The following is a 24,948-nucleotide window of genomic DNA, read 5'->3' as shown; positions in this document are numbered from 1 at the left end:
AATATACATTAATCAGTTAAATAAATGTGGAAAAATACCAATTGCAGCTTTATTTATACAGAGAACACAAAATAAAAATGGATAAATACAGAATAAACGTTAAAAAAATAAATATGGATAAATACAGACGGAAATATAAAAAATAAATACCATTAAACCGGGAGCCCTATTTATATAGTCCTCTCTCAGTTACCCTTAGATTTGTGCGCAGGCAATGCCTAGGCAGCCTGGGCGGGGTCCTCTTGACGCCATCTTGGATGATGTGTCAGCCTGGAGTCGGACCAAGGAACCTGTGGGTGAATCCTTCACCTGACTTGATCTGAGAGCTGCTGGGTGTGCACGACCCAGGTAATTGGCAATTGGATATTCCTCTGAAGCCTCAGGTAAGGGCGAGGACAGTCCTGTTCCCCAGAGGCTAAGGAAAAACGATTCTAGAGTACCACCGGCTCAGGTAATTAGGGATGGACCAGGCTACCGTCTCCTCGGGGACAGAGTTGTGCTCCTCCCACAGGCTCACGTTTTCAAAGACTTCATCAAATGACCGAAAGTTGTTGTCAAGTTATAGCATGTGAACAGACTCAGAAGTAAATTGAAATTGCAGAAGTGTTGTCGGCAAAGCGTACCAAAAAGCAAAATGTTTACGTGATAGCCCGTAAACCCCATGTTTATTCGCGGTGAATCGTTTTATGTCAGAAGGCAAGGTTCTATGTGTTTGTATTAGTTCGTGATTTGAAATTGATAGCGTGGATCGTTTTCTTTTGTTGGAGGCTGCGTAACGTAAGGATGGAATGTGACATTATTGAAATCCACCCATCTTTTGTGGTATGTGTATGTTTAATCTCTCCAATAAAGGGTATTTTGTTTTGCATTAAATTGTTTTGTGATAAAATCCTACTTGGATCAACGCAGTTTCCTCAGTGCTGACCCAAAGTTTGCTCAATTATGAGAAACCCACAGCTCTGCGAGTGATCCGCTAACCTACCAGGTAGTGCTGCATTTCAGAACTGGAGTTGGTCAGCTTTGTCACTCCTCATCTAACGTCTAACACACTCTGCAGTTGTACTGATTTCGCGCATGGTTATTAATCTTTTTCACATTGTCCCTTCTGTTGTTCCAAAAGTAAAAACAAAGACCGTTTGCCCTGCATCACCCCTCTTCCAATTGTAATACTGAGTCCTGCACAGTGAAATGCACTTTATTTCATTCTTGATCTGTAAAAGCCGAGCTATCCCCTGATCTGAGATAGTTCTTTTAAGTTCTCCACAGTAAAGGCACAAGGGAGATACTATATAATATAATGAGCGCTGGTGGTTTGTGATAAAGCACACTCCCTCCACACGTTCCAGAACAAAAATAAATATTTGCTACTGTGTGCCAGTACTTTTTGTGTTGAAACAAGGGAGAACCACTCTGTTGCTCCATCCTTAACTCACTACCTCATCTGGCTGCCTCACCTAGAAGAGTCAGTACTTTATGTTGTGGGCACCAGGCGCAGCTTTTCTGGGACTGTTCTTCTAAACTAGTCCGCATGCAGTAGACCTAGTTTTCTTAGTGTAGCATGTTGCACAAGCTTTCAACGAGCAATACAGATTTTAGTTTAATCGTAAAATGTTCACCTAATTTTTTTACACTCCAGAGGTTCAGCCTCCTACAAGATGTTTGTGCTCCTTACCCTTCCCACCACTCCTCGCCCTTTCATTCTACATCCTTCTTGTTTGTGTGGTGTTCATACGTACATTCCTATCTCTACTACTGGTATTTGTACACATTTGAGTAAGTGGTGTGGACACCAATTTCGTTTTCCCTCTGGTACAGCACTTTTATTTACTTTCCTCTTCATTCACTCTTAGCAGTTTGAACATTATGACGTTCAAGTCAACTTAGATATACAGCATGTAAGCCACTTCCCTTCTTTTTAGGTTAGAGTTGCACCAAAGATGTCCTTGTGCCAGTTGCACTCAGTCTGGCTGATAAATGTGGGAAAAGTCCCTAATTCTGTCCACTCCAAAGCCCTTCACGAAGTATTTTTTTTTTTTTTTTAAATAAACTTTATTCCAAAAGTTCATGGCTAATTTGAGATCCAAGATGGCCCAGTTTTTAGGTCTCGCCTGGTCTGGCGAGACTTATTGAGAGGGCTAGAGCTACAGTGCATGTGCGCGCCGCGCTTTACCGCGATTACTTTCACTTTCGCGGCCGCTTTAATGTTTGATCGTGATCACTTTAACTTAGCCAATAGGTCTCGCTTTTGGGATTTAGTTATGCAACTTTTGCATGGCTAAAAACTTATAAGGTCCCAAAGGCAAGACCTATTGGCTATGCCAATGCTTGTTTAGTTTTACTGCGTTGTAAATGTCATCATACTGTCTTGTAGCATGAACACAAATCAAATCTTGGGCATGAAACCCTGAGTTGCACTTGGAACAAATAGTAGTTTGGCTGTTATATTAGGTTGACCAGTCCTTGAAAGGCAAGATTGTTAAAAGTGCTCAAGAAATAAACATAAATGATACATCTGGTTTTGAAGGTGGTGTGGGCAGACAGTGGAAGCTAGTGTAATTTCTTCGTGGTCAGGGTGATATGCTCTGGAGTTGTTTGTGGTCCCGTTCAGCTGGTTGCCAGCGTTCATGGTTTTCTTGGCAGTGTGTTCCTTGGTGAAACTAGTTGATTTGATGTTTAGTGATAGTTGTCTTTAGACGTTGTCCAGGTATGTCATTGAGCCAGGTTTGGACTAGTTGTTGCTTGTTCTCGGTGAAAAGAAGTAAATCTATTTCTGTGGGAATACGTTGCCTGCATGGGGTAGAAATCCTGAGCTGTATGAAGTGCAGGTAGTATTTGCGATGTTGTATATCTGGATCTGAGATGACTTCTAAGTTGAGTTCTGTGTCATTGGCATATTGGGGAATCTTAAGGCTTTAACCTGTGGGGAGTCCCAGGGGGCTCCAGGCAAAGCGTCAAAATGACTGCGACAAGATGGAAGCTTTGAGGGACGCTGTCGGTTTGCAGGAATTTCTGGGACCTGGAGGTGCCTATGTAAATGAACTGGTATGGAGGCAATACACTTCATTCTCTTTAACTAATAAACATATTCAATAGGTGGACAGCCAGTAGAAAGGCATTGGCATTGTAAAATTATATTGTTTGGCCATTGTGTCATGATACTTTCCCCAATTGAAATTACAACCTTCATAGTGATCTTACCTATCCAGGTTTTCTTGATCTTTCTTTTCCAGCAATTTGGTGTGACAGCAGTTTAGGTATGAATCTATCTAGTGGCCAGAGAGAGCTGTTACCTGCTGGGCCATAAAGTACGCTATAAAATCGGGCAGATTCTCCTGTTTAGTGATCACTCGACTAGGATCAGGCCATCTCCTGTATGAATGCAAGGTACCGATCTGGGTCAGTCATCCTGCTTACTCATCCAGTATATTAACCTTCTTGTTTGTTCACCCTGGTCGTTTAGTCTGAACTGGAATGCCAAGCGGGCCTCTTTAACTTCCTTCATACTCATGTGGTGGAATTGCAGTTTAGCTGCAATTTATTCATCGTGGATATGCTTGGTAGGTTCCTTCCTATAGCTGTCATCTAAATCAAGGGTCTGTGTCTCTGTGGTTCTCAAGGCATATCCCTTCTCTCTTCTTGCTATAAAACCAATAGCCACTCCTCGAACAACAGGTTTAAAAGCCTCCCAGTTTGTCATTGGTAATTCCACTGAATCTTCATTAGTTTGTCTCTCTACTGAGAGCTTTCCTGAAGGACTCCTCCTGTAGCCACAAAGCATTCGGATGCCACCTTGATGCCTTCTCAAGGACCCCACAATCAAAACTGTATGCTTACTGATGCGTGGTTAGAGAGTGCATGTATATGTGTCTGTGTATCTGCCATGGTAGTCCGTATACATATGTAATACGGGAGGATGACCAGTGCAATCCGGAGAAAAAGATGAAGCCTTACTCTCATGTGTTACTATTGCCAAACATGCACAGAGGTCGTCCGCCTCCACAAAGGATTCAAGGAAGAAACAAGCCTTTATAATTTATTCCACCTCACGTATGCCTATCCCTGTTCTTGTCCATTATTCAGTTGAAATCGTCCCCAATCAACATGCATTCCAATTGGCCCTCCCATATATTGGGCCAATTACTAATTAGAATTTCTAGGACAGAGGAGGTGGTACATAGACATTTAATAATGCAATTGTGGTTAATTTTATTGAGCCCGATATCACTAGGTATCCGTCCTTTCCCATCCTAGTTTTCTGTATACCAAATGGAAATTATTTCCTAAAGAGTCCCATGAGACCAAAGACGAAATTTAGACAGAGGATTTCCAGTGGTGTGTGTGAGTAATTGTAACTATTTTTCTGCCTTTCTCTGATCACCCATCTGTTTTGGGTTATTGAGCAGTTTGTGATGCATCCTAGTCCACCTCAGCCAAGCTTTGTGACAACATAACAGTTGAGGATTGTCTTCCTTTCCCTGTTCCAAACCAGATGGTTCTCCACTGGGATTGCTCCACTTAGCCTCCCAGTATTGTCTTATGATATATTTTGTGAACTAGAGTGGGGTCTGCGTCTCAGTCTATGACGCTGTTCTTTCGGTCTGACATCTTTTGCATGGGCAGCATGGTATTGCCCTGTATCTGTCTCCCTATTGCCATGTAGCACATGTCGCTCTTAGACCCACCCATAATGCAGAATTTCAAAGATGAAGGACTTATTTTGAAAGATATCCATCAGTTTAGCAGAGTAAAGGATCATGTACTTTAGATTTATTGGTCGTAGTTAATATTTGACCTACTAAATTATTTTGTGGTTTTTGCACCATTCTGGTGTAGACTGGGAAATTCAGACTCTTGTAGGATTCATTCATCACCTTTGTTTTCTCTGTGGTACCCATATAGATTGTATCTCTGTCCTTATAATTCAAGCACTAGGCAATAAATGAATGTGTAGGAGTTCGTGGCAGAGGCTCAGGGCTCGATTCACAGAACTAACCTAAGACAAAATCAGGGCTCGAAAAATGTAATTGCCCGCTCGCAAATGCAGTCAGTTTCTTTCAGGGCGAGACAGTTTTCAGGCCTACTTGACCGTTCTGGCGAGTGAGCTCTTAATTCCCAGCCAGCCGACCGAATACCTACACACATTAACCTGCTAAGCGATATCAGTACGGGCGAAACGGGCAGAGAAGGAAAAGGACTCTGTCTTCTTTGGGCACGAAGGAAAAGACAAAGACATTGTCTAGTTCCCCTGCCGCTGGCAGCTGCCCCCCACCCCCTTTTTGTTCCCTCTCTCTCCTCCCTCTCTTACTGTCGCCCTCGTGCTCATTTAGTAAAACCGAGACTTCAAGAAACTCGTATTACCTTCTCTTTCCTCCTTTCGTTTATTTCCTTGTGAAATGGATCCAAAAAAGAAAAACACTTGCTGGATACGTCGGCTTTTTCCGACATTCTTCAATTTCAAGTGCAGCCTCGGGGTGGAGAGAAATAAAACAATCAAAATATAAAAAAAAAAGCAACTAACTAACTAAAGCAAGACAGAGTGGTTGCAAGGTGGCCAGATAATCCAGATTGAGTTATTCACCCCTAAACACATTAGCGCCACTTTACAGTGTTTGCCAGTGAAGCGCTACTTTTGTTTTCTCCTAGCTCTTTGAACAACATTGTTTTTCCTCGGAGGGAAAGAGCACTATTCCTGGAGGTAATGAAATACCTGCTAGATGGGTGAATTGGAAAACAAAATGCATACTGTGGCTCTGTATTCACAAACGTGGTCTTTTTGACCCCTTCAGTGCCACGCCCTTTCCCCCGCCTGTGCCGGGCGTTGTATTAGTGGGTGGGGTTCATGACGAGATAGTCTCGTCATGGAGCACGGTTGCGCTGTGCCCATGACGAGACTCGTCATGGAGCACGGTTGCGCTGTGCCCATGACGAGTCTCGTCATGGAGCACGGTTGCGCTGTGCCCATGACGAGACTCGTCATGGAGCACGGTTGCGCTGTGCCCATGACGAGACTATCTCGTCATGGGCACAGAAGAGGTTAAACCACACTGCTTACGTTTTGTAAGGATATAAGCAATGGGCATTGAAACGGGCCCCTTCTAGACCCTGTAGTCATGGACTTAACTTTTCAGGCAAAAGCACTCACTAATTTCTGAATAATGAGTGTAAAAAGAAAAAGGTAACCATGTTGTTCCTAGTTACATTCACATGCTTTATTTAATATTGCATTCTATATGAGGGTTTGCTTTTTCTAGGATGTTGTTAATTGTTTTTTAGGCAGCATATTGCTTCTAATTAGTGTTTAATTTGAATTGAGTCCCATCCAGGTGTTTATAGCGGGTCAGTGCAGTGCAAGTTTCTCTCAATGGGGCAGTATGGTGTTCAGTGGAGGAGAGGATGTGGCACTATAGTCAGAGCTGCTGAATTTGGAACAGGGGAAACAGGTTCAGCCTTCATGACCAGTCCACCAGACCACTCTCCCTGAAGGAGCACATTCCCATGCTAAACCTTAGAAGGCCCCACAAGATCTTAAAAGCCCTGGTGTCTTAGCACCAGCAGGTGGACCCTAGCAGTGGCAAGTGTAGGTTAACCTTGAAGGCCTGTCCACCACAATTAATTCTGAAGTTCACCTCCAGTCTTGAAGGCAGGCCTATGAAGCAGCACACCATAGAGTGACAGTGACTCTGTCACTGAGGTCACAGGACCCTTGAGCATGTGTTTATCTGGGGCCGTACTCTAATATATTTAAGGTACAGCGGTGTACCAGAGTACTGCTAAGAGTCTTTTTTTTTTTTGCAGATATTTATATAGCGCTTACTCGACCCAAAGGTATTGGAGTGCTTAACATGAGCACCAGTTATGGTACACAAGGACACACTCATTTTTGTTAGGCACGGGGAGATTAAGTGATTTGTGCAGAATGACAGGATGTTGAGCCGCCGGGGCCGTAATCTAGTATGTTAAGGTACAGTGTTGAACCTGAGTACTGCTAAGAGTATTCATCTGGGGCCACGCTCTAGTATGTTTAATGTACAGTAGTGTACTCGAGTACTGCTGAGAGTGTTTATCCAAGGCCGGGCTCCTAACTTTAAAGACATTTCAGTGAGAATAGTAATGAGGCTAAAAAATTCGATCAGGTCTTAATGGTCATAGATCAACGGCGCTGCAAATGTTTTAAAGAAAATTTGTATGCAACCAATTTGTGGGTAAAGTGCATTGATGTTCGGTCGAGTAGAAAATTCTAGTCACTAGACCTACAGGTCAAGTAAGATTTTAAAGATTTGTCGAGCCCTGCAAAATCCTAAACTTACTACCATTTTCGTATTCACAGAAGGCACTTACTCATTTTGGTATTCACAGAAGACACTTACTCACTTCGGTATTCACAGAAGTTAGGAGTCCTAACTTTAGGACTCCTAAATGCCTTCTGTGAATACCGAAAGTCTTAAAATTAGGATTTTTCTCAGTTTAGGAGTCCTAAAGTTAGGACTCCTAACTTTACTACTACTAAACTGAGAAAAACCCTAATTTTAAGGCTTTCGGTATTCACAGAAGGCATTTAGGAGTCCTAAAGTTAGGACTCCTAACTTCTGTGAATACCAAAATGAGTAAGTGCCTTCTGTGAATACCAAAATGGTAGTAAGTTTAGGTTTTTGTCTTAAGTTAGTTCTGTGCATCGGGCCCATAGTGAGCATGCTCAAGCAAGAAAACTACAGCTGGCTAGCCTTTCAACCTGGATATTTTACTTCATCCTACATTCTATAAATTGTTCAGGGTGGGCCCCTTCCACTGCCCCTGACAACCCCAGAAACCTTGGACGATTATGGCAATAATGTCCCTCCACATTGTCTATATGGCACACCATTACTTTGGTTGTTGATGCCAGCTGTTGTGCAGCAGTTTTTAAGTTAAGTTCCTTGACATTGTCTTTGAGCTCACATATTTTGTCTTTGGCTGTCATAACTCTTTCAACCACATTCTTGAGGTCCCGTTGCTGGAGGGTTAACATCTAACACCATCTCTCTGATTATTATTATTATTTCCTTTCCAGGGTACACCTGGACTCTTGAAATGCTTGTAGGATCCGCTTAGTAAAGGGGGAGGTCTCCTGCTGGTCGAAATCTTTATCTCCAACATTTGCTGTTTCTTTTTACATTTTACCCTGTTTCTGTGGGGATCATGGGTTATATCTAGTTATGGATTTCAAGAGGTGAGATATTGTTCCAACATTGCGCAAGGAAAAGATGCTGAGGTATTGGAAAACCTTACACCCTCCCCAGAGCGTGGGGACCAGATCTGTTATCCTAATTCCCCCTGGCGCTGCTCTCCGTAGTGAAGCTGTCTGTTCCTTCTTATTTAACAGGCGAGACAAGCAAGATGCTAGTCCGAAATGTTCTCTTGCTTGTGTGGTGGGTTTTTCAGATACTGGAAAGATCTGTTTATTCTGCCGTTGACTAGGTCTTCAAGGGCTGTTGCCGGCAACATGGTCTTATTTAGCTTTTAATTTCACTCACTGAACTATCTTTATGACCAGAGGGTCCTGAACATATGTGGCAAGGCTAAGCGCAAGGGAGCTCCTTGGGCATGGCAGCAGAGATAGCATGACTGATCTGGAGATATCTGAAGGTCTCGGTGGGAGCCAATTGATACTTGGCTTGTAACTCGGCAAAAGAAGCCAGTTTTCCCTTCACCCACATGTCCCCCACCGTTGAGATGCCTATCATATCCCACCTGTCAAAGCCAGGACATTTACTTAGCTGATTCAACATATCTGGTTTCCAGAGTGGCGTAGCTTTTGTAAGTCAGTTGTGCCAGCCCCATTTCTTTGTGATTCCGTGCCATACCTCCACTGTACGGGCGGTGGGGCCCGTAATATAAAGTTTACGGGGGTTCGTGTAAAGTGCCCTATTGTATCCTCCCCGTCCCAAAAGCCAACTGTCTGTAAGAAAGTTTGGATCGTCGTACTCCCCATGCACCCATCTATTAACCGCAACCAGTTGCGACGCTTGGTAATAGGCAACGCAATACCTCCATCGGACCACCCCATGGTAAGTTTGTTCATGGCTATACGCGGTGCCCGTCCCTACCATAGCAGTCCCCGCACAACGTTATCAATACTGGAGAAATAGGCGTCTGGTATCACATTTGGGGGTGTTTTGCAGTGCATACAGGCAACGCGGTAGCGCAAGCATCTTAAAGAGCGCCACCCGCCCCATAAGAGTGAGAGGAAGAGATTGCCTATTTCTGTCGTCCGATTTCAGACGAGTCAGTGGCCCCAGCAGATTGGTTTCATAAAATAAAGTAGGGTCCGGGGTGACGAAGATTCCGAGGTATCTAAAGCCTCGATCTGCCACCGGTATGTTGTAGCCCCTGGGACTAAGCGGCGGATCACCCCACAACACATATAATTGGGACTTATCCCAGTTGATTGTATATCTCGAGTGGGCACCGAATATATGGAATAAGTGGCGCACTCGATGTAGGGAGTGCGAGGGCAAGTAGAGGAGGATGTCTGCAAAGAGCGAAAGGCGATCCTCAGTCCACCTAAGTCCCCTTATCTCCGGGTCACCCCTAATCCAGATGGCCAGCGGCTCCAGTACGAGTGCAAAGAGTAGGGGCAACAAAGGGCATCCCTGCCTTGTGCCCTGCTGCAATGGAAAACGACTGGAGACCTGATTATTAACTGTTGCATACGCCATCGGTTGGGTGTTAAGTAGCCTGATCCACTTGATAAAATGGGGTCCAAAGCCCATCCGAGCCAGAACCGCAAACAGAAAGTCTCATTCAATGGTGTCAGACGCCATGGTGGTGTCCAGTGACAACCGGATCGCATCTTCCCTGATGGTGCCAAGTCTGCCGAGGACCCCATTCAGCCGCTGCAGGTTCAAGGCCGTATGCCTTCCTGGCATAAACCCGGATTAATCAGGATGCACCAGCTCGGTGACATGGGGGATAAGTCTTTTAGCTAACACTTTTGCTAGAATCTTTGCCTCCACAGAGAGGAGGGATATGGGGCGTTAGGATTTGCAGTCATCCGCTGGCTTGCCTGATTTTTGTATTACCACGATTGAGACCGTCCTAACATCGGCAGGGAGGATACCCAGCTCAAAGCTTTCAGTATACATGTGCGATAAGTGGGGAGAGCGCTTAGAAGCCATCGGTTTGAAGAGTTCAATGGGGAGCCCGTTGGGTCCCATAGCTTTACCTGATAGTACACCCCGAATAGCTTTTTGAATTTCAATCTCTGTAATGTCACTCTCCAGGGAGTCACTGTCCAGCGTGGACAGGCACGCAACTTTGATAGTAGACAGGAGGTCCGCAGCCATAGGGGCATGTGACGTCTCAGCGGTACTGTATATCGATGCGAAATGAGTGGCTAATGTGTCGGCAATCTGCTAGGGGTCCGTGAGTAGCACACCTGGAGGCGCACTCTTTTTTTTTTTTTTTTTTTCTCTCTAGCCAGGCTAGGAGTTTACCTGTGCGCTCGCCATGCTCGTAAATCCTGTGACAGGTAGCGAGAGAACGCGCCGTGGCAGCTTCCGTCAGCAGTTGCCGGAAATCCAGACACACCATATTTAGTGTGTGTTGCGCACCTGAATCAGGAGCACACGGAAGGGCTTTTTTCCTTAACCAAAATTTCCTCTTCCAATTCCACTACTCGCTTGGAAAGTTCCCTCCTATGCCGCACCATCAATGATAGGGCACAGCCCTTAATGACAGCGCCTAACGCCCCCCCACAATACCCCAGCGGAAGCTACTGACCCCACGTTTTCAGCAAAATAAGAGTCGGTGTCTTTGAGCAGTGTCTCTCTAATTGGGGTATTATAAGCGCCCAAGGATTAATAGAGAGGGTATTGCGGCGCCTAGTCTGTCCCAAGGTTAAAGTCGTGAGAATGGGGGAGTGATCAGAGATTCCCCGCGCTAGGCACCGGGACTCCGTAAAAACATGAATGTTCTGAGCGTGTGTGAGCATGTGATCAATACAAGATTGACGATTGTGAGCCCCAGATTGAAACTCGCCGCTCCTGCAGGATTTATTATGCCATTGCTGGGCCCAGAGCACGCCCGGGGCCTCACTGCCGGTGAAACATGTTCTCTCAAGACACTGCTGCACCCTCTGGAAGGCCGGGGTGTGGACGGCAACTCTCACGGCCCCAGGACGGTCCAGTCGGCAGTGGGAAGATAAGTTGCGATGCAGCGCACACACAGCCAACGCCGTCAAAGATGCGCACGCTGCTCTGCCCCCCTACCGTAGCCGTTGCCCGTTGCACCAGTAGGCTGCAGCAGCGGTGTTGATGGGCGCCCCTGCCTGATGGGTCCGGCGGGGCATCTCTTGTGTCGACAGGGCTGCCAAGGAGCAGCACACGCGCCCCACTCAATTAACTATTGTTGGTGTGGATGTTGTCAGTGTTGGCGTCGGTAAATGCGCCCCCACCAGGCTGGGGCCCACAGCTCTCGCTCGTGGAGGCCGCTAGTTCCTCGCTGGGACAATAATGGCCACTAATCCGGGGCAATCTGTCCAACAGGAAGTCGATGCGTAAGTGGCACACTCACTGCCAGCACAGCCGATGCTGAAAGCTCTGCGCGGCCGCTCCGGCGCCAAGGCCTACACGTAGATAAGGCCACATCCGCGGGATAGGTTAGAGCGCCTTCCCAAGGAGCACTTGATCAACCATCTGTTCTCGATCAGTCTGATATTTATGCAGGCATTGGCTTGGACACCTATGTCCCTGAGATCCATCTCCTGTAATCCCAGGCTTATTTGGATGTTCCAGGTGACCATTCCGATCACAAGTCCTAGTCAACTAGAGCACCTACTCCTTATTTTTATTTCATCAGGTAGCCTCGATGGGCAGATAACTGCAACATCTACTCCGTTTAAATCCGATCAGGTATTTTAGACAGGCAGTGGATCAAGACACCCAGGTCCTTCCCATGGGGTCCTTCCCCCTTCGGTCCTGGTTCAGGCAATTGGTCGGAATGACCCGGACGGTCTACCTCCGATTCCGGGTCTCCGTTTGCAGAATCAGCGCGCATTGGACGTTTACACCTAGGCGCAATTACACTAATTGATGTAGCTATTTATAACGCGCACCGTCCGATTCAGTTCTATCGACGGAGCCAACCGGGGTGGTTGATTTGGCGGGACACTGATCCCTGGAGTCGTAAGTACGGCGCTTCAGTGAGAATGAGGTAACATCTTGACAACGCTAGTATTTTGGTCGTTTGCCCACTTTTGCCTCTCCTGTTCCTCTCTTCATGCAGGTAGCCCACTTGGCACGCCCACCACTCGGTTCACGAGCTCATGAGGTTACTTATCTCCTGTGAGCAAGTATGTCCATACTTTTGTGGGGAATTTGATTCTGGCATGGATATACATTGAACTAGTCCCCCCTTTTTATTAGAGTGTTTGCTTTTTGTTATGTGTGTGTGTTATGTTTAATGTTGTATGTCCATCTGTCACACAGTACTTTCATCACTGATCACGTGATAACGTTACGGATAGCGTCAAGAGACCAGTACTCTTCACCTTTTTTACAGATCACCGTACTCACACAATGGATTCAACTACTTCATACGTAATTAATACGCCTTTTATTTCCCTCTAGGTTAATAGGACTATGTAAGACCTATTAAGGCATTGATATCGTGGAGGCTATTTACTTCCTTTTACATATTCTTTTTTTCTCTCACAATCTTTGTTACTTGACACAACACAGTTAGTGACAGGAAGGGATCCTTAAGGTCCTGACGAAGAAGCATGGGGAAGCTTCGAAACATGTCGACACCACTAGGAGATATAGCTCATTGAGGCTTACACCCTCCTTACCCCACCTTTTAACAATACCAGCTCGACCGGCAGAATAAATTTTCCTAGACCTGAGAGCCAGGTATTTTTTAATTCACTCCTTATTCACTCCTGACCCTTCCTCTCACACCCCCGCATCACACATAGCTGTCTCACCAACAACAGTGCTCCCGCGCAAACGTAGGTCGTAGCACGCCCTGTCCCGTAGAGGGGCAGGAAGACCCCTATGATGAAGCATGACACCAAGGGCCCTTTTGGTGTGTGAGGGGTATTTAAACAACTAATGTGTATTTTCCACGATCGTGGGATACACATTGAGTAATTGGGTGATCTCTTGTACTTGTGGGTGGATCCTTTTTGTTTATGTGCACTTGAGCACCGCCACGGCTGCCGGAACACTCGGGGAGTGATTGCAGTGCGGGGGCACCTCCGATCAAGATAGCCTCTCGTCCAGCCGCAGGGCTCAACGTCAGGTCCAGGTAGGCACACTTTCAGGCGAATCTGGCCAGGGCAGGGTTTAAATGCGGATTTATCGGGAGTGGCGCAGCAGAGCTCGGCTACCGTGCGGCCACTCCCTTCGGTAGTTGGCCACGCCCCCCTTAGAGAGACTTTTTAAGTGTTTTAGGACATGCATAAACAAATATAGCTTATGTGAATTGAGTCCAAGTTACACGATTTTGTTGTCATTGTATTTGGATTGCCATCCTTGTGTCAATCTTTGTTACACCCACATTGGCAGCGATTGCTCTCTTATAAGATCCCAAAGGCGAGACTTGTTGGCTTTGCCAATGCTTGTTTATACGTGCCCCCCTTCTCACCAACTAAAGCAGCCTTCCTTTTCTCATATGTTTTCTGTGCCAAATGTAAGTGACCCTCAGCCTTTGGGAAGAAAGAAAAGAGCTGAGCAGGATATTTATTTTCTAGTTTATACTTATAGACTAGTTAGACAACAAGTGGCTTATCCTACTTTGCTTCTAACCACCTATCTGGAGTTGATCTCTCAGTGCACTGTATTGGTACCACACAACTTAGGCTAAGAGATTAGTAGGAACGTACAGTGCAGTAGCTGATTTGGACCACTAACCTTCGATTGTGACCCAGACTAAAATCAGAGGTGCAGAAGTGACTGGAACAGAGAAAGGTTTTGTACCGGGAGGCCTTTGGCTCCTGGACCCTGAACTCCCTCTCTTGTCTGGAGCATCACGTTTTGATCTGTAGGAAATTTGTAGATGATCAAGAAAGTCCAGGGTGTGGGGAAAAGGTATATACACACCGAATAAACTTATCTTCTCGTGCCTCCGGACAGACTTATTTAGTGGAGAGAAGTGCTCCGCCAGTGTGCCACGTTTCTGTTGCAAAAACCCCAACAAGAATCGAATTATCTTGCAGAGCCCCACTGCGGTCATCTCATTGAGAAAAATGTGTTGTGGTCCACCCATGGGAAAACGTCTTAATCCACTGCTGCATGATGTAGTGCTTTACTCGATGAAGGGAAAGAAGATGTGGCTGTTAGGTAAGATTTTTCTCATTGCACAGTGAGCTGGGGTGATGTGAGAGCAGGCTTTGCATTGAGGCACACCACTTTTTTGTTGCTAAAATGCATCATACTGCATGGCACCACAAGTATATTGTTGCCACATAGTGAAGGAAAGTCATTGTTGAGGGGCACGTCACCCAGGCAATAAACAGAGTGAAAAAGGAAGTGATTAGTGAGAGGACACTACATTGTGAATTATCTGTCAATCTAACCAATGAACTGGGCATTCTTGGAACTACGGTAATTTGTTTGCACCTTTCATAGACATCGGTAGCCATTGCACGTGTTTAAGCATGATTTGTAAAAAAAAATGCTTGCATCTATAACAAAATTAGATCTTGCAGAATTAGATATTTTTTGTTGAATGAACGTAATCATCAATCATTTACTTCATTTCAGTCATTAAAACCATAAAAGTACATAGCATCATCAATAATAATCAGTCATCATCATTTAAAAAAATAAGAAAGCACACTGGTAGAAAAGAGATTAAGCAGTACAATGGCTCTTAATAACAACTGCTGGTAAAACGATAAAGTTGTATTCAAGATCACCTTAAAATTAATTTTGCAAATGATTGTCCATTTTAGGGTTGGCCCAGTGTCTTTGCATAAAATAGAAAGCAACCATTTTCGCAAGTTCGTTTTACGCATTCAGATTTCACATTTCTGTCATTTGCTTTTTACTCAGATCTAGGAAGATTATTACATTTGTTACCAATATGAACTCGCATTTCCTGGATTGCCAAGGTAAAACACAGTGCAGAGTGCCGATTTCACTTTAATATAATACAGTATACGTATCCCTTAAGATTCAGGATTGTGTAAAATTTAAAGAGCATATTATAAAGCAGTCAAAACGGAGAGATGCTCAAAGTACATAATGCTATCACACAATTGTTTCTAATTCATATATGTGCAGTGACCTAAAGACCGAGTCCTTGGGTAGAGAGACCAGAATCCTAGCCATATCACTTTAACCAATGAACTGGGTATTCTTGGAACTACGGTAATTTGTTTGCGCCATCAGTAGCCATTTCACGTGTCTAAACATGATTTGTTAAAAAGTAAAGGAAAAAAAATGCTTGAATATATAACATTACAAAATGTGATATTTTTTGTTGTTGAATGAACGTAATCATGGAATCTGTTTTACCACCGCCTATGTTACTTCATTTCCTGGGAGGTCTGGCCATGTGTTTAAATGACTGGAAAGTATATCTAAAGTATATCTAAAAGGTTTTTGGAGGGGAGAGATTTGTGTTAAATTTGCACTTTTGAGACCTGACTTGGGGGTAGAAGACAGGAAAGTTTAGAAGCAATCGCCACTTTCCAAGCAGATATGTGGTTGATGAATATGATGTGGATTTAGAAGATGCCGGTGATTAGTATGTAGAAGTTTTTCTGACATTAGAACGAAACTACAAAGCATGTTCATGTTGCAGTAAAGAGACCTATATTATTTTCAATAGAACCGTTTCCAAGTGAAACAAAGTTTAGTACATGAATGTTTTCACATAATTCATAAGCAATAATATGTAGATTTAAAGACCTCCGCGATTAAATTTTCAGAAACTATTTGCTAATCCGGACCAGTAAACACAAATCCAGGAAAAGTTGGAAAGTGTTTAGTAGCCTGGACACACCTATACATATTGCAGAAAAGATGGAAAATATATGTACATATGTACGACAATTGAATCATAAGGTTTCGTTTAAGAAGACTGATAATAATCTGCGAGTTTGTGGTGTGAATGCTGTTGTGATAAGCCATTACATAGATCACATTTTTCGGAAAAGCAAGGAGGAGGAAATCAGTATGAATGACTAGGTAAAATTATTTCCTTGAATCATCTTAAAACATTTGGCCACATCTGTTAGTTGACCAGAAGTACAGGTTCGTTGTTACCAATGCAAGAAAGTAGCAAATTTTTTTTCAAGTTAGGAAAGGTGAACTCAGCTAGGTAAAACTGCGACTAATGTGCGAATGGACAAGAGTGGGAGTATCAGTGAGGCTGAAGTGTTGGTGGAATGCATACAAGAAGAGTGGTGTGATGCACAATGTAAATAATCAAAAGAGGTACCCTCTATAGGAAGGAGGAGTAAGGGATAGAGAAAGTATTACCTTGCAGAGAAACAACTGAAAAGGAAAAATCTTTTCTTTTTAACATAAAACCCTCACCCACCCGGGTTTCCAATTGGTGGCATGCTTCATCATCGGGTGCATCCTGGCTCTCTAAGGACCGGGGCGTGCTACGACCTACGAATACGTGGGAGCACTAACTTTTTAAAATACAGGGGTGTCCTTATACACCTAACTGCTTATGGTGAATCAGAAGGGAGTGGGTTTTTTATGCACATTTCGAAAGTTAAGTTAAAAATACCAGTTTAGTGGGTCCAAAAAGACAATTTTATTTCTTACCACCAAAAAGGTATGCCAAAATGTGGGGACACATGGAAAGACTCTAGGCTTAGTTACCTAATGTTTCCCTTGGTGGTCAACTAGTTTCATGCCTATCCCCAAGGCATTTCATCAGGACCTAGAAAGGAGAAAATGATGTTCCCACTCCTAGTGTTATTATAAACACAATATTAATAAAAATACAAAATAAACATAAACATACAGCACCTAATTAGTCTGTGTTAAATCAAAAAAGACCTGCAAGGATATAAAGAGAAAAACAAGAGATTAAAAACATACACGACCGTAAGGTCCATCTGGTATTCCTTAGGTTGTGAAAATTCCGTGGTGGTGAAATATATTTTTCAAACTATGCCCACAGGCGTGTGGTAAACGAGACACACAAGACAGAACAAACATTAAACATATAATACGGTGTCACCAGCATATTCATGTGTTAGAGCTAATTACATACTTTAAATGCGACCATCATTGGACCTCATGAGTCCATTGAAGTTTAAAGGAGGGACGCCTGTAGTCAAACCCTACAGATGCGGTCAAAAAGTAGAGAAATGCGTGAAAAAAAAGATGGGCGATCCGATAGCCAGCGTTTTTTCCGAGACGGGTAGGACGCCCCTACTCACTTCATCAAGGCTACTCCCTCACAGTGGACTTGTCAGCACTTGCCTGAGGCTCCGATGTTAGTGGAGCAGCGGGGCGGGAAATATTTAAACACGTGGGTGGTGCAGGACCAAGCAAACCAACCAGTTTAGTTGTAAATCTCACTAACGCTATTCTCACCTCCATCCAACAAGGTGTCCTGGAAAGGGGAGTTGGCTTTGTCCCCACATCCAACATAGACAAGTTCAAAGTAAGTTGTGAAGTCAACGAATTTATAAGAATGCTCAAACTGAGGGCTTTCTTCTTGGACAAACCAAACGACGTTGAACAAAAGGATGACACAGGACTGAGGAATAAATCAGCCTTCACACCCCCAGCATCCAGCATACCAGCGTAGATTCTTGCTTTTGAGAAGGCAGTATTAAAGGAAATAAGAGAATTCAATCCAAGGAACAACAAGGTGTTCTACAAAACCTCTAGGGAAGAGTTACAGGCCATCAAGGATCTTTCACGAAATGACGAACTAGTTATAAAACCTGTGCACAAAGGGGGTGCAATAGTGATCCAAACCTAAGAAGCATATCGTACTGAATGCTTTCGTTTGCTACAAGATCAGCTGAACTATGAACAATTGACTATAGACCCTACAGAGAGGATCAGAATACGAGTGGGCAGTATGGTGGAAGTGGCTTTAGCTCACGACTGGTTATCGAAGAAAGAAGGGGATTTCCTCATCAACAAGAAATCGGTCACACCCTATTTCTACACCATAGCCAAGATGCATAAAAACCTGGAAAACCCCAGGGTCGTTCTATCGTCTCAGGGATGTGGTCTATTCTGGAACCCCTCTCCAAGATGCCCATGCATTTCTACAACCCATTATCCAAGGAACCAAGACATACCTAAAAGGCACCAAGGATATTCTACGCATCCTGAACACACAACCATTCAATGAAGAAACACAATGTCTCATTGGACTCGACATAGAGAGTTTATATACCAGCCTCCCTCCTACAGAGACCATGGAGATTCTGGAGGCAGTTCTCTTCAATACCAATTGGGAATACCAGACACCACGTCACCTGGTGATGGAGTGTGGTCATCTGGCTTTGACGGAGAACTTCTTTGCTTTCAAGGACCTACTCTTCCTACAAAAGCACGGGACGAGCATGGGTAGCACTTTTGCTCCAAGTGTGGCTGGTTTGTATGTCCACCACCTTGAGCAACAGAAAATGTTGTCATCGAACAACCCCAATAGAGACAACATTAGCATCTGGAAGAGATATATAGATGACGTTTTCGCCATCTGGAATGGAGATGAGAACACAGCAAAGTCTTTCATCGCATGGCTCAATGAACAGAATCAATACTTGAAATTTACCTACATGATCTCAAGGACCACGATGCTCTTCCTTGACTTTAATGTCAGTGCCAATGGAGCGGGCCTGAAGACGACCACCCACTTCAAAACGACGGCTAAGAACTGTCTTCTAAGCTTTGACAGCCATCACCCGAGAGATCTGAGGAAGAACTTACTGTTCGGGCAGTTCCTACGCCTCCGGAGGAACAGTTCCGAGGTTAAGGACTTTAAATTACAAGCAACAGACCTCCGTGCCAAACGGAGAGCACGCAACTATCCAGAGAGAATAAGAACACGTGCCAGGACTAGAGCCAGGAATAACAGACAGTCCCTACTGGAACACACCAGCAAGGCATCAGACATGACTCGTCCTATATGTGTCACAACATACAACAGTGCCTCGAACACCATCAGAATAATAATTAACCAACACTGGCGTATCCTGAGTGGATGCACAATGACACTGCTAAAACGCATGTTCTCACACAGAAGGAATTGCAACCTGAAGGATATGTTGGTCCACACACGACCACGAAAATCTTGGGAGAGCACCCCGAATCAAGGGTTTCTGGCACCCATCAGCGGCCATCATCCATGCGGCAACTGTAGCATGTGCCATATCACAACTACCAGCAAGAAGATTACCTTCAATGATGGCACTATTTGGGAGCAACAAAGTTTCACTAACTGAGAGTCAAAGAATGTCACATGTCTGATCACATGTCCCTGCAAACTCCACTATGTGGGGATGATGTCAAGGAAAGTAAGAACACTTATGTGCGAACATCGCAGTAACATAAGATGCCAACGAGCAACAACCAAGATGACCTCACACTCTGAGGGATTTTAGATGGACTGTGATTGAATTAATCAATAATGAGGCTGACCTCCATGAAAAGGAGCTGAGATGGGTCTATAGACTCACATCACAGGACATTGGATTAAATGAGAATGTACCGTGGGTCAGTTTATCTGAAATGTAAATTTTTAAAAAATATATATAATTACCACCGAAGGGTACCCTAGATCATGATCTTGTATGACCACCTACTGCATCCATACCTTTACATACTTCTCTGTATAATTCATGTTGACATGTCCTACGACAACGGGATTACTTTTTTGAGTTACTTAGCTCTGACCCCTTGTGAGAATATCCTGGGATGACTCTTAAGTTTCTCCCCCTATACCAATTGAACTTTTAGTAAGATGCAAATATATTTTCCTCCAGTGATTTTTCTCCAAATAATATTTTTTCCAAACATTGATAACCATGCATTTTACTGCTCGCTCCCAGTCCGCTACTATTGTGGAAGTTTAATAGTCTATTCACACACAGTTTTTTTGTCGTGTCATGCGTCTCTAAAGCTTTTCAACGTGCGACATAACCGCCATTAAGACATCGCTTGTCTTTGGTTTACCCCCATTACAAGTTTTTTTCTTGTGTCAGACCCTTGCCAATAATCCTTAGCTATTTTGTATTTTTGTATTTGTATTGTTATAAATATTTTGTCTATTGGAGCCGAAACCGCTCGGAACAGAGTATTTCTTGTAACAAGCTGGAAGTAGCCAGTGCGAATACTTTCGGAACGAAGTGCGTGGTCAAGTCTTTTTCCTTAATCAATAAAGGAGCACGCCACACCACCCACGTGTATATTTCCCTCCCCGCTGCTCCAGTAACATCGGAGCCTCGGGGAAGTGCGGACAGGTCCTCTGAGGGAGTAGCCTTGATGAAGTAAGCAGGGGCATCCTGCCTCTCTCAGGAAAAACGCTGGTTATCGGATCAACCCGATCCTTTTTTTTTTTTTTTTTTTCCCCATGCATTTCTCTACTTTTTGACCGCATCTGTAGGGTTTGACTACAGGCGTCCCTCCTTTAAACTCCTCAATGGACTTAGGAGACCCAATGATGGTCGCATTTTAAGTATGTGATTTTCTTTAACACATGAGTATGCTGGTGACACCGTATTTTATGTTTAATGTTTGTTCTGTTTTGTGTGTCTCATTTACCACACGCCTGTGGGCAAAGTTTTAAAAATATTTCACCACCACGGAATTATCACAACCTAAGGAATACCAGATGGACCTTAGGCTCGTGTATGTTTTTAATCTCTCGTTTTTCTCTTTATATCCTTGCAGGTCTTTTTTGTTTTAACACTGACCAATTAGGTGCTGTATGTTTTTTTTATTTTGTATTTTTTTTAATATTGTGTTTGTAATAACACTTGGATTGGGAACATCATTTTCTCCTTTTTAGGTCCTTATGAAATGCCTTGGGGATAGGCATGAAACTAGTTGACCACCAAGGAGAATATTAGGTAATTAGGCCTAGAGTCTTTCCACCCGTCCCCAGATTTTAGCCTACCTTATTGGGGGGTAAGAAATAAAATTGTCTTTTTGGACCCACTAAACTGGTATTTTTAACTTAACTTTCTACTTTTGCATAAAAAACTCACTACCTTCTGATTCACCATAAGGGGTTAAGTGTATAAGGACACCCCTGTATTTTACAAAGTTAGTTCTCCCACGTATTCGTAGGTTGTAGCACGTCCCTGTCCATAGAGGGCGGAGATGAACCCTATGATGAATCATGCCATCAAGGGGAAACCTGGGTGGGTGAGTTTTATGAAAAAGATTTTTTCATTTTCAGTTGTTTCTCTGCAAGGTAATACTATCTCTATCCCTTTCTCCTCCTTCCTATAGAGAGTACCTCTTTTGATTATTTGTATTGACCCGTGGAGGACAGGTCCCTTGACTTCCTACCTCTACTCTCCCCTTTGTGTTTTTGATAGTGATGCACAATGTGGCATAGTCTTAAAAGCCTCCAAATTAAAGGTTAGCAGAGGAAGAAGTGAAATTGGGATCTGTGCAGACTCTTTTTCACCATACACATTGATAGAAAAAGATGCCTTTTTTTAAATCGAAAGGGGTGGTGTTACATAGCATCGATGTGAAGATTAGGGGCCTGTGGAGTTAAGTTGTCTTTTTTGCGTTGGTCTGAAGATGAGCTCGTGTTAAAGGGGCTAAGAACTCAGTGTGCAATTCACGTGGTAAAGAAAATACTGTTGCGTTGTTGAAAGTAAAATAAGTTGCATATCATTCTTTTATTATTATTATTATTTTTTTTAACTTCTTTTCATTAAACAGTAGTCAGCTTTAACATACATGGTCATATGCTTACAATGGGTTGCGCACAGTATCATTCGAGTATACATTTTATTAATCAAGACCCACTCAGATAGTAATAGTCAGAATCACCCAATCTCGGAGCCAGCCTAGCTGATCAATACCCACCCCAATCCCCCTATAACCTTCCCATTGTCGCCAAACTTTTCCCACTTCCTGGGACATTCCCTGCCCTCATAAAAGTTGGATATCATTCTTAATACCAATCATTCTGAGCTGGTACTATTGAATGACGGCAAGGTATTGTATTGGCTGGTGGAAGTATATATTCTCAGAAGTATTGCAGTCATGAATTGAGTCGCCTTAAGGGGTTTTCCCACATCATAGTGCTAAAGGAGGGAGTCACACCTTGTTTGCATAGGGCTGGAGGGGACTGTTTTCATTGAGGGTGCATTGACGAAAGAATAAAAACGGTTGTATAGTAGTGATACAATGAGCCTATAGGATCTCCTGAGTGACTAAGTCCAGTGGTGCTAGCAAGAAAACCACGCACTAAGAAAAGAACGTACATTAAGAGCTCTTAACAGGTCTTTGTTGACTGATCAACATCCCTTACTTAATAGAAATTAGATGTTTTCTACCGGCCGGGATGCCCTGATGTTCACTGCATTTGATCTTTCTACTCATACCACTCAATTAAATTACGCCCCCAGCCAAAAAATCTGACCTCTTTTATTGTGCTGATTGGAGTGAACAGATTGGTTAAGATGCCCTAAGGTCTAATATCTGCTCTATTTCAGTGCGTGATGCAGAAATTGTTCATTGGAATTGCTGAACTAATTTTGTTTCATGTTGACATTATGGCATGGGAAGTGATTGGGACAAACATAACAGGGTGTTAGTGAAACCTTTTGAACATATTATATGGTCGAGGATTGACAGTGGGTATTGAGAAATGCAAAGTTGCCAAGGAAGAGACTGAGTGTTTGGGTCAATCCATTTCAGGTGCGAGAATTAAACCCAGTTTCATGTTGCCAAAGGCTCTACAAGATGCATGTTTTCTCAAGAATAAGGAACAGTTACAGACTTTTCTTTGGCATAGAGGAGTATTATACCAAATGTGTTAATCATTTTTCAGTGAAATTTGAATGGATCAAGAAATTCGAAGAACAATATATTTGGCCATGCAATTGCTCTTAAGCTTTACGACCCAAAGGACAAAACAGTTGTGACTCATGCAAGTGCATATTGATTGGGGGCTTCTTTGATGCAGGAAAAAATTAGTCTGAAAGATTGGTTGAATTTGCCTTGATTATTTTCAGAGGAGCTGAAAGAGCATATTTGAAAAGATGAACTAGCTTACTGGTGAGCTGTGAAGAGGATAATGTGTGTTTGGGTAATAACGTTTGAAATGCTCACAGATCATAAACCTTTGGCAAAAAGTTTTCTACTCGTGGATAGCGGTAGATCAATGCATCATTTTGCCAAGTAAATATATGATTTATGGCAATTTTCATTCAATTTAGTTTAAATGCCAGATTGTCAAAATGTGAATGAGGATTGTCCATCGTGTTTGTGATTAGATGTCTAGGATGAGGAGACTGAGGCTGAGGATTAGTTGGTGTTGTCACAGTAGGGGAGTTGTGGTGGTGCTATAAACCCTTTGGTGGTTGTTAGCAAGGTCCAGCTCCAAGTTCTCTTCTCTTCACTGACTACTAGACGCAGCAGGCTTTAGGTATATGACTCACCCTTTGGGCATGCTTTGTGCCCATGCCCGCTGTCCTCAGTGTAATTTGAGTGTGAATCTGTTTAGCAATTACTAAAAAGTTTACAAACTGGTGTTAACCTGCTGGCACTCAAGCTTACCACAGAGTTCCAAAATGGTGTCTTTGATCTTCTTTTTAGGTCTGGAAATCTACATTTCTTTGGGAGAACTTCCCCTTTCCATTATTTTCTCTCTCTCTCTAATAAAAGATTTTGATCACCTGCAGGTTATAGGCCAATCTCTGCCTATTCCCTTGAACCTTGCTAGAATCTTAGAGTACCCTCAGATTTGTTTGTAAGATAATCCCTGGTCTCCTGACGATGCGTCAGTTGCAGATTGCGTGCTACGTAATTGACAAATCACATAAATGACAAATAACAAAATTGTGTTTTTTCTCAGCAGAAAATGATCCACAGCCTCTTCCTTATAAACAGCTCTGGTGACATCTTCCTAGAGAAGCACTGGAAGAGTGTGGTGAGCCGCTCTGTCTGTGATTACTTCTTCGAAGCTCAGGACAAAGCTGCAGATGTTGAGAATGTGCCTCCTGTCATCCCAACCCCTCATCATTACCTCATCAGCATCTACCGTGATAAGCTGTTTTTTGTGGCTGTCATACAGACCGAGGTGACACCCCTCTTCGTTATTGAGTTTCTCCATCGAGTAGCAGAAACTTTCCAGGTTGGTGGCTTTATGTCTGTCCTACAGCAGAAGCTCTGTTAACTGTATCATGTTTGACTTGCGAAGGTGGTTTTGTGGGTTGGGGTAGCTATACTTGCTTGTTTACTTATTGACCTCTAAACTCCGTGCCAGTTGCTACTCCCATTCGAAGTGCTGTATGATCTTTACCATCTTTTACCACTGTCACCCACATCTGCTTCTCACCTTGACATAACATTCAAGTATATTTTTCACACAAGTTGCTCTGCATGCAACTCTAAATTCGCCATTTCTCTCTGAAGTCTGTGGAAAATATTCTTTGCAGTTTGGCTTCGAGTAAGGCTCACCTTTCTCTTGTCCCTTTTTATGTGCTCCTTTAGTCCTTCATCCTTTCTTGTATACAAAAGACCATTTTAACTGTCTTAATGTAAATGATCTGCAATGGTTCTCCAAGACTGTCATCCCTGTTTATTTCTCCTTTGCCCTGTTGCTAGGTTTGTGCAGTATGAGTGCCCTTACATTGGCATCATTGGAGACTCGTTTTTATTACACTATTTGATATAGAAAACAATTCTCTTGGACAATATAACATTTTCTGTTGTAATTAATGGTGACTTTGACGGCTTCCTTAGTTTGCCAAAGTTGATAGTTTTGGTTTTAGTACTTGTGTTGGATACA

General features: G+C 43.4%; 1 protein-coding gene across 6 annotated transcripts in view; it reads left to right on the top strand.

The window, feature by feature from the left end:
- Positions 1-210: 210 nt before the first annotated feature.
- AP3M1 (adaptor related protein complex 3 subunit mu 1) overlaps positions 211-24,948 on the top strand; it is a 119,794-nt gene continuing 95,056 nt past the window's right edge. The window contains exons 1-2 of one of the 6 annotated variants that reach the window (XM_085608723.1): positions 211-348; positions 24,016-24,291. In XM_085608723.1, coding sequence (XP_085464849.1) covers positions 24,019-24,291 — 273 coding nt within the window. In that variant the 5' untranslated portion in view covers positions 211-348; positions 24,016-24,018. Of the gene's footprint in view, positions 452-24,012; positions 24,292-24,948 lie in introns of all 6 variants that reach the window. The other 5 variants (XM_085608722.1, XM_085608724.1, XM_085608727.1 and 2 more) reach the window with 5 other exon arrangements.

Source organism: Triturus cristatus, chromosome 1_2 (assembly GCF_964204655.1).
Source record: "Triturus cristatus chromosome 1_2, aTriCri1.1, whole genome shotgun sequence".
In the NCBI taxonomy this organism is placed as follows: domain Eukaryota; kingdom Metazoa; phylum Chordata; class Amphibia; order Caudata; family Salamandridae; genus Triturus; species Triturus cristatus.
Note: the sequence above shows the minus strand (reverse complement) of the source record. Positions and strands in the feature narration are given on the sequence as shown.